Raw genomic sequence first — 11,434 nt, forward strand, 5'->3', positions numbered from 1 at the left:
CCGAATCCGTTGCTTTTCCACGATGAGGTAGAGAACATTTATACGTTTCTGAAACAACTTCACTCTCGCATCGATAGAACCGCCGCGATACATATAACCTCCGCTCAGCTCAGGTTTCGTATCGAAATAACTTTCGTGAACATTTGTACGTCTCTGGGGTTAAGTTGGGAAGGCGCGCGTCGTCGCTCTCTCGCAATCGATAGAACTAGACTCGCGTTGTGGCAAAAACCGGTGATGATCAATCTTTCTCTCTTTTATTTTTGATTTCGTATAATACTAATTTTTCGTACTATTTACATTATGCAGCGTTCTGTGTACGAATTATTTGCGTGAGCTTACTAATTTTTCGTACTATTTACATTATGCAGCGTTCTTTGTACGAATTATTTGCGTAAACTTATTAATTTTTCGTACTATTTACATAATGCGGCGTTCTTAGTACGAATAACTTGCGTGAGCTCACTAATTTTTCGTACTATTTACATTATGCAGCCTTTGTTTGTACGATTGATTGCGTTTATTTTTAAAACCTTTCGTTACGTATACGAATATAAATCTGTAACAGTTTTGACAGTTCTGACGAAAGTACCTTCATATTTATTACGCATTGGTTTCGTTGCAGAAAATAACAAAAGGTTTTGTATATAAAACATACGTTTTCGTGGAATAAACTAAAATATATTTTCAGTGTAGAAATTTAAAATGGCGTCCTAAGTTGATATCTGGCCTTTGGGTGTACCGCTTCCGCCATACTTATAATGGATGAAGTCGGCATCTTCGCCATCGAAATACCCGGATTAGGCAAAATTTTGCCATTTTAGGATGTACTCCGGTAACCAGAAGTAGTCATCTGGATTTTTGCGTGATGTATTCGAAACATATTTATTTCATTATATTTGCATATGTATGTTTTAATGTATGCTCAATGTGTGTGAATGTTAGGTTTTTAATCAATTTAATAATGGTATAGTATTTAATAATGGTATAGTTGTGCCGAAACCAGCAGAAATTTTCAAGGAGTACTTTTTCTACTTAATCGTGTAAATCTATTCTAACATATAATAAGATTGAATGAGAAAGGCTGGGTCTGACCGCTAGGTGGATTAATTTAGGTTTTTTTTAGAACAATTGGTACAAAATCGGTAGCTTGATGATATTTACTATCCTAAGATTGCAGAATCTTCAGACTCGCAGCGGTAATCAAATCAGTAGGTAATCAACGAAAGTATTGTCTGGGTAAAATACTGGGTAAACTGTACACGAAGATTATTTTACCCTCGATGTTGTCTTTCCAGTTGGTAGTGTCAATCGTAGTTTCGTACTAACCAGTTAAAGCATGACCAGTGAAATGGATATCATCAACGATTTACCGACGGAGCTGCTCTGCCAGGTGTTCGATCATTTTAGTCATATCGAGCAGAACATCGTCATGAGAACCTGCGCCCGATGGTTTGAAATACTGACGGGCGATCGTTACATCCGTCGTCGTCGGCTCTGTCTCTGTGCGTACAATTTATGCAGAGAAGGTGATAACATGGAGGAAATGCAGCGTTACCGAGCATTTACCGTCAACTCGCTGGTTACAAATCGAAACAAGAACGTTTTTCTCGAGCCACTGCGTAGATTTCTTTTCAATGGAAATATGGCGGAGCAGCTGGAAGAGCTACGCTTAACCCAGTTTCGGCATTCGTTAGCGCAGTTGTTTACCAGTGATAGTGAGCTACTGCTGCCAAATTTGAAAAAGATTAGCTTTCAATATCTGAAGGGCGACAATAGTGAACAGGATGGTCATAGCGTAAAATTAGTAGCACCGAAACTGCGTATAATGAAACTCGAGCTTTGGAGCCCGGCGATCGCTCCGATGGTGCGGCGATTCAGTGGACAGATTGAAGATCTGAGCATAACCTTCCAGCACCTACAGTGCTTCAGTCCATCGATCGATACTTTGTCGTTTGAAAATCTGCGAAGTTTAACTCTAAACGCCGAGCCAGAGCATTCCTTCCTGGAATCCACATTCAATGCACAGCACGTGCAACTGTTCAGCAGATTGACATATTTGAAACTGACAGATACAGGCGATGCTTTCTATCCAGTCTACAAGAACATTTTTCAGGCAGCCTGTAATCTTGAGACTCTCATTATTTATGGTCAGGACATCAGCGAGGATGCATTCAATGTGCTAGGTAGTTTGGAAAAACTGAAAGAACTTCAGTTGATGATCCATATTGAAAAAACGGACTCCGTCCGAAAACTTTCGTTTCCCAAGTTGACAAGGTTGAAGACATTCGTTGGATCGTTGATTCCACTGGAAAACGTCCCGCAATTACGAATTCTAACCGTCGCAAATCATACTCCGTTCCGAATGAGGTTCCTGTTCAGCGATGCAGAAAAGCTTATGACTTTTTTCGGAGCGTTCCGTCAGCAATTGGAGGTACTAAAGCTGGACAAGATAAGTACGCTGTACAATACTTTTGCCAAGCAGATTTGTACACTGACCAAACTGAAAATGTTGGAAATGATCGATGTTGAAACGGTTAGTAGTTTGAAGCATAGACTGTCATGTTAGAAGTTTACTAATGAAATATTATCTCTTACTTTTCGAACAGGAACAGCAAGATATCGAATGGATTGTCGGTTCCCTAAAGCAGTTACAACGGGCACACTTCATACGGTGCAATATTTTGAAGAAAGCTGTCGAGGAGCAAAATGATGATTGTTTCCACGCACTCAGACAACGCAACGTAGACTGCGAGATAGCCTATGAAGCGTGCTTCCGATAGTTTAAGGAGTTTCGATTCGCGGATTTGATTATCATCATTTAGATTAAGTTTAAAATTCTCAACCAGTTGTGTGTTTCATTAGAAATGCTGATGGAGTGAATAAATTAGTTCATCATAGCATCGACCCTTGCCCTAGATTCGAAATACCCATAACCATCGGTTAAATGAGCGTTCAATTTCTCAATTGAGCACACATACTAGCACATACATATAACGCGCAAATGCACGTTCACATGACTGCCATACGTGCGCAGCGAACACAGAATGTGCAATGCAAGGAACTTTATCCCGCAATGTAGAACCGATGCAGCACCAGAAATGCGACAAATATGTGGCATGGGAGCAGCAGATTCATTCTGATTTACCACCCACAGAAGTGGGGCAAACGGGTGAGCTCCGCTGTATTGTGTCATGTCGGTACATATACATGAAGGAAGTCAACCTTTGCGTGAAAATTCCCTTTTCGGGGATATCATCGTTTTCGGTTGGCTCGGTTATGCAGTAGGGAATTATACTAAATTCCCAGCGGCAGTGCTGGAGTCGTAACCCCTCATGTCTCGTAAACAGTTCCAGAAGGGAAGCCGTACTCTGTCATTGTTTGGTTCTTCTTGAACTTACTCCACGACAAGCGGTTACATATTTTTTAGTTTTTTATGCTGGTAAAACAATTAAACGAGAGAAAAATTTTTATCTTCTGTAACTCAGTTGTGTGAAAAAGTGTTTTATATTTTAACATTGCATTTGGTTGAATAAATCTTCCTGAAAGTCAGCACACATTTTTAATTCCAAACACATGATTGTCGGCTCTCAGATTAAGCTTTGTTTACTTTCAAGTACTGTCATCTTGATTCCAAAATGGCTGGTGTTAAGAAACCACGAGTTTTTCGTTACTCAATAATCGTATAGTTAGGTACATGATGCACTTATGAAAAGTGTTTAAAAAAAGCAAAGACTTGGTGCCACATTCCGTATCGGAATTCGACCTTCTATATAGTAATATACACAGACTTCGCACCCGACTGTTAAGTGTACAGGACAATTGCGGGGCGTGTCAATCGAGCAGGAGAAAATATCATTATAATATCACAACCAGATATTGGAAATACACCTCATTTTGATCTTAATGTGGTTTACATAGTTGGTAAAATAACAAAAAATAACACATATTGAAATGCATAATTGATACATTATAAATAATCAATATCGAACAATTTACAATAAAAAAACTTACTTTTAATAAGATATTTTAAAATCGTTTGAAACGTGAATATCTTCCGCATAACAAGATAAGCCCTCATAACTAAATATGTTATTGATAAGTTATGATTTTGTTATCCTCTCCTGCCCGGGTTGGTGAGCCAGCATCGTACCTCGAGAACAACTGGGAAAAGAGTTTTTTACGATAACGTTGAAAAATTTTCAATAAAATTTAAACTATTTTCAAGATGGTAAATGTAAAATTCGTAGACAAAAAGAGATCACCAGTGTGTTTGTAGTGTGGAGAATATTTCCACAATGCGAAGAAAACATTAAGTTTGTATTTAATTATTTCTCCAACAATATTCTGGTCTAAATTATTATTTATAATGTAAGTTTGTATTTATTTATTTCTCCAACAATGTTCTGGTCTAAATTAGTGCTGTGCTATTTACATTTTTACATATGTCACCGCTGATAATTTTAAGTCGCCGCGTCGCTAAGGATATTTTCGCACACCTATTGTGCTCACCACAATAGACCCAAATAAAAAAAAACTCATCAATCAACATATTGGCACCACCAAGTTTACCCTCTCAGGTTATGCTATTAAATATTTTTCTCTGACATTCTTACTGGAAACGGATGGGGTTAAACTTAAACTAGGGCAAGTGTACCATTAATCACGGAAGTTTAAAAGTGCTACTCGCAGATTTTTACTATCGCAACCATTGGTACACTTACCCTAGTTAAGATGGAGGGTTACGTTCACAGTACAATTACCGAACGTAAGGTTTGGGACTTCTAGTGATTTTTCAAAATCAAAACGTCCAAATAAATGCTTCGCTCCTACGGCAAACATAAAGAATAAAATCTGGTGTAAGCAGAGTTGTCGAAATGATTATAAAAATATTACGTTAAACGAACATCCGTTCTGACCGCATTCCTCCTTTCCACTATAGGATTTCAGGCGGACAAAAATCGGAAAAGTGACTGTCGCCGATCTTTTTCTCTATATTTTTTATAGAAAGTAGACACTCTAACTAAGAAAAGTTCCAAATTTAAAGACTGTAGCAGGTACTTTACCTGAGATAGCGAGATATGAAGGTGAAAAATGCACTTTTTCTTCGAGAAAAAGTAATATATAAAAAAAAATCGCGCATAATAACCGAATAACTGTTGAGTGTATTGTATTTTTGTGAACGTTATTGATTGGGCTTTCAGAAAAATGTGTGGTTGTGTGGTTTTATTGGTAAAAAAAATAAGATAAAGCACAATAAAAAAAAAGAAAATGCAAAAAAAAACTTTTTCAACTTTGTTGGACAGATCTTTTTACTCCCAAGAGCCCCCGTGCTGGGTCCTTGTTTTTTTTCAACTTTCAGGTGTCTACTAACGAATTCAAAAGAGTCTAACTGCGACCACCTGCGACCTTGCGACTTGAAAATTTTTGGTTTTCATAGGAAATATTCAAAATCCGAAAAAATTTTTTTTTGATCATGTTAACATAATTGTTATTGAGTGAATCATATTCTCATAAATGTAAGTGATTTGGCTTTAAGGAGAATGAGTGGAAAAAGAGATAAGCAATAACAAAAAGAATAGAATGATAAAAAAAATCATTACTCTCAGCTTTGTTGATCGGCAGTTTTTTACTCCCAGGATTTCCAAGGCTAGGTCCCTGTTTTTCAGGTGTCTACTAACAATCTCAGAAAAGTTTGGCTGCGATTACCTGCGACCAAATGATTAAAACCGTTTGATAATAGGGAGAAAACGAGAAAAATTATTATTATCAACTTTGCCAGTCAGTATCTTTTTACTACCAGAAATTCCAAGGCCAAGTCCCTGTTTTTATTCAAGTTTCCGAGGTCTACAGGGTGACAAAAAAGTCCGGTCACACAGGAAAATCTCAATATTTCAAAGAATAAGAAGAAAATCTGAATCTGGCTTTCATAGCTTTATTCAGTAACTCATAAAGATACTTCACAGACGATATCTCGGAATTACACCACCTTTCTCTGATCGAACCAGCTTCAGACGTCTCGGAAAGTCGTCGTGAGCGGCGCGCACGTGCTCCATCGGCATATCATCCCAGATTTTCGTGATAGCTCGCTTGGATTGCTCCAAATTTGTTATTTTATAGTCGTTCAGCTTCGACATCATGTATCTCCACACGAATTAATCCAGTGGATTCAGATTCGGAGACGACGGAGGCCATTCATTCTTCGAAATGAAATCGGTCAAGTTTTCCTCACACCACGCCTGAACAACCTTTGCGGTGTGGGATGGGGCGCCACCTTGCTGGAAGCAGTAGTAATCGTCTTCAAACAATAGTTCAGCTTGAGGCAGAACATTTTTATTCAAAACCGTGTCCAGGTAGTACGCTGCGTTGATTTTGACCCCTTTATCGATAAAAATAAGAGGCAGTTTACCTCTTTTGCAAAAGGCTCCCCAAACCATCACTGACGTCTTATTTTGGAACCGGGAAACGTTCAGCTTGTCCGCAGGAGCTTGCTGGAGGCTCACACTCCAAACTCGATCATTTTGGCGATTGACTGTTTGCTCCAAAACGAACAGCTTCTCGTCCGAAAAAATAATCTCGTCATCTGCGCGCCAACCGAGCAACTCCCGCGACCGTTGGTACCTCTTGTCCTTTGTAGCTTTGGTAACCTCATGTACCACCTGTTTTTTTTTTTTGTACGGTGTAAGTTTTAAATCCTTGCACAGAAGCAGGCGGATTGATTCTCGGTTCATTTTAAGGTTCCTGGCCAGCTTCCGTGCAGATTGGGCGGGATTCCGGCGAATCCGGTCTCGTATAATCTTTTTCAGCCTTGGAGTTCTCACAGACCTTGGTCGTTCAGATCGTGCCTTGTCCTCGGTGCCTTCGGTCTCTAGGTACCGATTTATGTTCCGGTACACGAATTTCCGGAAGATTCCGAGCGGTTTTAGGTGTTTGAATATGTGTCCGAGTTTGTACGCTTTCACATATTCAGCGATAACAGCTGCTCTTAACTCTGCCATGGATTACAACTCAATGTAAACAAACTGCACAGAAATGAAACTCTGCCACTTTGGGCAGCAAAGTTAACCCTTTCATTTGACATATAGATGGCACCAGAGAGATGCAACTTGTAGGCTACAGGCGACCCCAAAAAAGTGTGACCGGACTTTTTTGTCACCGTGTACTAACAATCCCAGAAAAATTTAGCTGCGATTAACTGCGACCAACCGATTAAAACCGCTTGACAATAAGAAGAAAATGAAAAAAATCATCATTTTCAACTTTGTCGGTCGACTTTTTTTCCAGGAGTTCCATGGCTAGGTCTCTGATTTCCTTCATGTTTCAGGTGTCTACTAACAATTTTAAAAGAGTCTAGTTGCGATTACCTGCGACCAAACGATATAACTTTTTTAGTAAGTGATCAATCTCTGCTTTTTGGAGCAAAATTGAAGCACATTAGAAAAAACGTTTTCTTGTTTATATTTAACTCTAGGACGCCTTGATCGATATTCACTAAACTTGACACACATGTTCCTTACACATTAGAGGTTGTCAATAGTCTATTGGAAATGGTGGGGCAGCCACTGAAAGGGAGAAGTGCTGGATTCCAAACGAATCCATGTTTTGTTTCCTCTTTTTATACCAAAAAATACTCCCCTCTATCAAAATTCGACCGCAGTATAGTCACAAATGATCCAAAGTTACTTGTTTTGTTCATAACAAGTAGAAAAAATACCCGAAGTGTAGAAAAAATGATGAAAATATTTTTGTCCGACTGATTGTATGAAAACGTCCCATAGTGCTTTCGTTCGATACTCAGGGTTCCGTAGTGACGTTTAATTGCAAAAAAAAACTAAAAGCGGAATCTGTAACCTTGAGGTTACGAGCTCTTCTTATTGTATACCTTCAGAGTTTCAACTGAAAAAATGTTCCTTTGTCATACTATTAACACCAGATTAAACTTTTTAGATTGCATTTCGCCTTATTTTATTTGAAATCTGGTGACAATCCTAGTTAGACTGAAAAATTGTTTGCTCAGACACTCGAAAACAAAATCATAGTGTTTTGAAAAGACAGAAAAGAAATGAAATAATAATAAGGAAATGCTTCTGTGGTTTTTCATTACAGACAAACCGCTTGTCATGTTAATCCAAGCGATAAAAACCATATTAAATACTACCTTTTTCATATTTGAACATAATATATTTCTGTAAACTATATCTTTTTTGACTCCTTACAGCAGTACACAAATTTTGTAAAACATACAATGTTTGGAGGATTCCTATCTACTACAATCGCGAATCTAATACAATTATTTCACAGGTGATACCAATACTTCCACAATGAATAAGCTACCAATCCACTGCAGTCATATAAACTGTAAAAATCGGTTATGCAGTAATTGGTGCAAAACATCTTTTCTTTGGTAAAGAGGAAGGACGGACACGGAGCCACTGGTCGCGGCCTCAAAGTGACTGCACCATCTGGAACAAGGAATCAACAAAGGAGAGGATGGAGAGCCAATTAGTGTTAGGTTGCCTGGATCGAACGGACACAAAGACACACGCACACACATGACCGGTGAGCTTAGTAAAAATATTCGTAGTGAAATTACGGAAAAATACTTGTCGGTGACAGTACCAGTGCTGAGTTGCAGCTTCTGAGGATTCCTCGCAGGAGCGTCACATCGTCGTGTGTGAGGGACCAACCGCTCAGCTGACCGAGGCTCTGCAATTCCGGGCAGCGTTCCATTAAAGTCTACAAGCAAGCAACATTTGTTAGTAAATATCAGGTTCCGCTAAACACACACACATTACCTCAACGCTTGTTATTGACATGTGGGGCGCAGTGGTAAACCAAATGTCCTCTAGCTGGTAAAAATCCTTCTCTATCATTAGCGAACAAAAGTCTTCGTCGTCGAATGGAAAGCTATCAATTGCTAGGCGTTTCAGGGTAGTCGAAGCACTGAGCAAACTTCTCATCCCCAGTTGCGAAAATGGACTGTTCAGAATTTCAAGACCTTGTAAATCTCGAAATCCCCGCTCGCCCGAAAATGTGAGGGAATCCATCATGTAAAGGTCTAAATCAACGAGATGCGGACAGCAGCGCACAAGGCGATGTAAATCCATCGTTTCACGGCCTTTTATCACAGTTAGATGTCGCATTGAGTTTCCGATCGATTCCAGTAGCGTGAAAAGCTCTGAACAACTGAATTTGTACAGTTTCAGCCGACGGAGGGAAATATTTGCTAGCTTAGATAGAATACCTGTTTCGGGACAGTCGAGGTACAGATCCATGAGGTTGGGACATGTGCTCACAATGGCGTCCAGTATCTTCGGTTTGGTGTGGGTATCGTGGAGGTAAGCGAGCTTACATTTGAAAGCTGGATCTTTTTGTTCTAGAATGAACAGGAGACTTCGACCTACAAACGAGTAACTTGCTAGACTTACTAGATTTGGAAGATTCATAATCAGTAACGCTATATCGGTATGACAGATGTTCTCTTCACCGAGGGAACCGATATCCACTATCGTCAAGCGATCCTTCGGTTCGCCATAGCATAGATATTCCAGCCCAATTTCGGTGATATCAGTATCGCCACTAATATCCAAGTTGCGCATTTGTTTCGAGTAATCTCCGATGTGCTTCAGGAGATTATCATTCGCAATATGTGGGATCGTAAGCTTACTCAAATACGGTAGGTGTTTGATGATTTCGTACATGTAACTCAGGAATTCCTCCTTAACCCAGACACCTTTCATGTTCAACTGACGGAGTCCTCTGCCTTGGGCAATAATGACCTGCAAGATTCTTTCGTAGTACGAGAAAGGAAACATGTCTGTTGCCAGCGTTTGGACGCTTTCGTTTAGCAGCATCTGTAGGCAGCAGAAGCGAATCGCCGCTTCCAGCGAATCCGACGCCAAAATTACCCGCAGCAGATCTTCGTAGACCGCGCCGGTGGCACCCATGTTTTCCAGGTACGAATTGATCTCCACTATAAGCAAAGTGAAATCCGACACTATTCCATAGTTGTACGCCGTCTGCAACATGTTCCCGATTGAGGACACTATCGCGTCAGCCAGTTCCGCAAGGGCCATTTGCGTTAAGCTTCGTACAGGTAACTTTTTCGACATTGTTTCCACCTTTTTTCACTGGAGCAAATATTCACTTTCCGTCTGGCTTAGACGGAAACTGTCACGTCAGCTGTTCGCATTTGCCGATCAATGTGCGGGTGAAAAAAGGCGATTTTGCGCCTCTGTTTTTCTCCTGGCGTTTCTAAACAAAAATAGCCTTCCGGCGCAAGCGCATTGCCAGGTTTTCAGCAAATGTGGCGTTTGTTAAGCATATCAGCCGAAAATCGTTGATAGCCTTGAAAGTCGACTGGTTTGCGCCCCGTTCTACGATGTTATATAATGAAAACTTATAACTTCTGAAGATCGTGATGAAGGTAAACAGTCGCTTTTATCTGGCGATCGTTAAATGTTTCGATTCAGTGTTTCGATTGCAGTTTTCCACTCTAATCAGCACACGGACACACGCCATCAGGTTAGAACGAATTTCCCCTAGTGACTGGCGCCTATTTGTTAGTTGAAGGGATAGCCGTAAAAGTGAAAGTGACGGTCCTCGCAGTGGTCGTAGACGCGGCGTGAGTTTTATTATTAGCCATTAGCTGTAGTGACTGTTTTTTGCACGAATCGCTGCACGCTGCGCAGTGTGATATCACAGCAAAGCGAATTGTTGCACATGAAAATAAAAACGACTAAAACAACAGAATGTTTGTTTACAAACAAAGGTGTGTTGATTGATTGGAATGCTGGATAACGCACGTTAATGTTTTTGGGAATTTATCCCGTTTATAGATGAAAATTTCGCAGCAATAAACGTTTGCCGTAGTTCTTTTTAGTTTGCAAAAACGTGAATATGTTGTGTATTGAGACACCAAAAAAAAATCGATGGTGCAAATTTCAAGGTGCTCAACCTTAGAATAAAAGATATAGTATTTTTGTAGAACATTTCAATTTTATAAAAAAATGATCACAGGTTACCCAAACATGATTTATGAGGAAATGACTTGTCGAGCTAAAAAACCAATTTTTTGTTTTTTTTTTGCAATTCTGTTCGATTCTTAAACTTTTCCGCATATTTTTTATTTTTGTGGGGTATTTTTGAATATTGTGCATGGTTTTGGTCAGCATCGCATTCAGTTATTTGATTCACAGAGCGCATTAAATATCGAATATCAGTAAATTTTGTCCATAATTTTTTAGATAAAACCCTCCTAAATGTTTAATTGCAAACCGGGATTTAATACGAAAATTTACATGAAAAAAAATCCTTGATATCTTATTGGGGGGCATTGGCATTTTTATATGTGATGGGAAACCAAGCATTTTTGAAAATATGTCCACAGTAAGAAAACTTTATGTCGAATCGTATGTAAAGAATTGCCTTCATCGTT

The 11,434-nt window shown here is 39.4% G+C and overlaps 2 protein-coding genes across 3 annotated transcripts; one reads left to right on the forward strand and one right to left on the reverse strand.

Moving 5' to 3' along the window:
- The first annotated feature begins 1,336 nt into the window (after positions 1-1,336).
- On the forward strand, positions 1,337-2,780 carry LOC129717371 (uncharacterized). The gene is made up of 2 exons (XM_055667248.1): positions 1,337-2,533; positions 2,607-2,780. The coding sequence occupies exons 1-2, from the start codon at positions 1,337-1,339 to the stop codon at positions 2,778-2,780; spliced, it is 1,371 nt and encodes a 456-aa protein (XP_055523223.1).
- A 5,410-nt stretch (positions 2,781-8,190) lies between these two features.
- LOC129729249 (uncharacterized) lies at positions 8,191-10,557 on the reverse strand. Of its 2 annotated transcripts, XM_055687767.1 has the most exons (3): positions 8,793-10,557; positions 8,617-8,733; positions 8,191-8,459 (listed from the first exon to the last, which is right to left on the reverse strand). In XM_055687767.1, the coding sequence occupies exons 1-3, from the start codon at positions 10,107-10,109 to the stop codon at positions 8,442-8,444; spliced, it is 1,452 nt and encodes a 483-aa protein (XP_055543742.1). In that variant the 5' UTR covers positions 10,110-10,557; the 3' UTR covers positions 8,191-8,441. The 2 variants fall into 2 exon arrangements, with proteins under 2 accessions (XP_055543742.1, XP_055543736.1); XM_055687761.1 differs by having other exon boundaries at positions 8,191-8,733.
- Positions 10,558-11,434: the final 877 nt, after the last annotated feature.

The sequence above is a fragment of the Wyeomyia smithii genome, chromosome 1 (genome assembly GCF_029784165.1).
Source record: "Wyeomyia smithii strain HCP4-BCI-WySm-NY-G18 chromosome 1, ASM2978416v1, whole genome shotgun sequence".
Taxonomy (NCBI): domain Eukaryota; kingdom Metazoa; phylum Arthropoda; class Insecta; order Diptera; family Culicidae; genus Wyeomyia; species Wyeomyia smithii.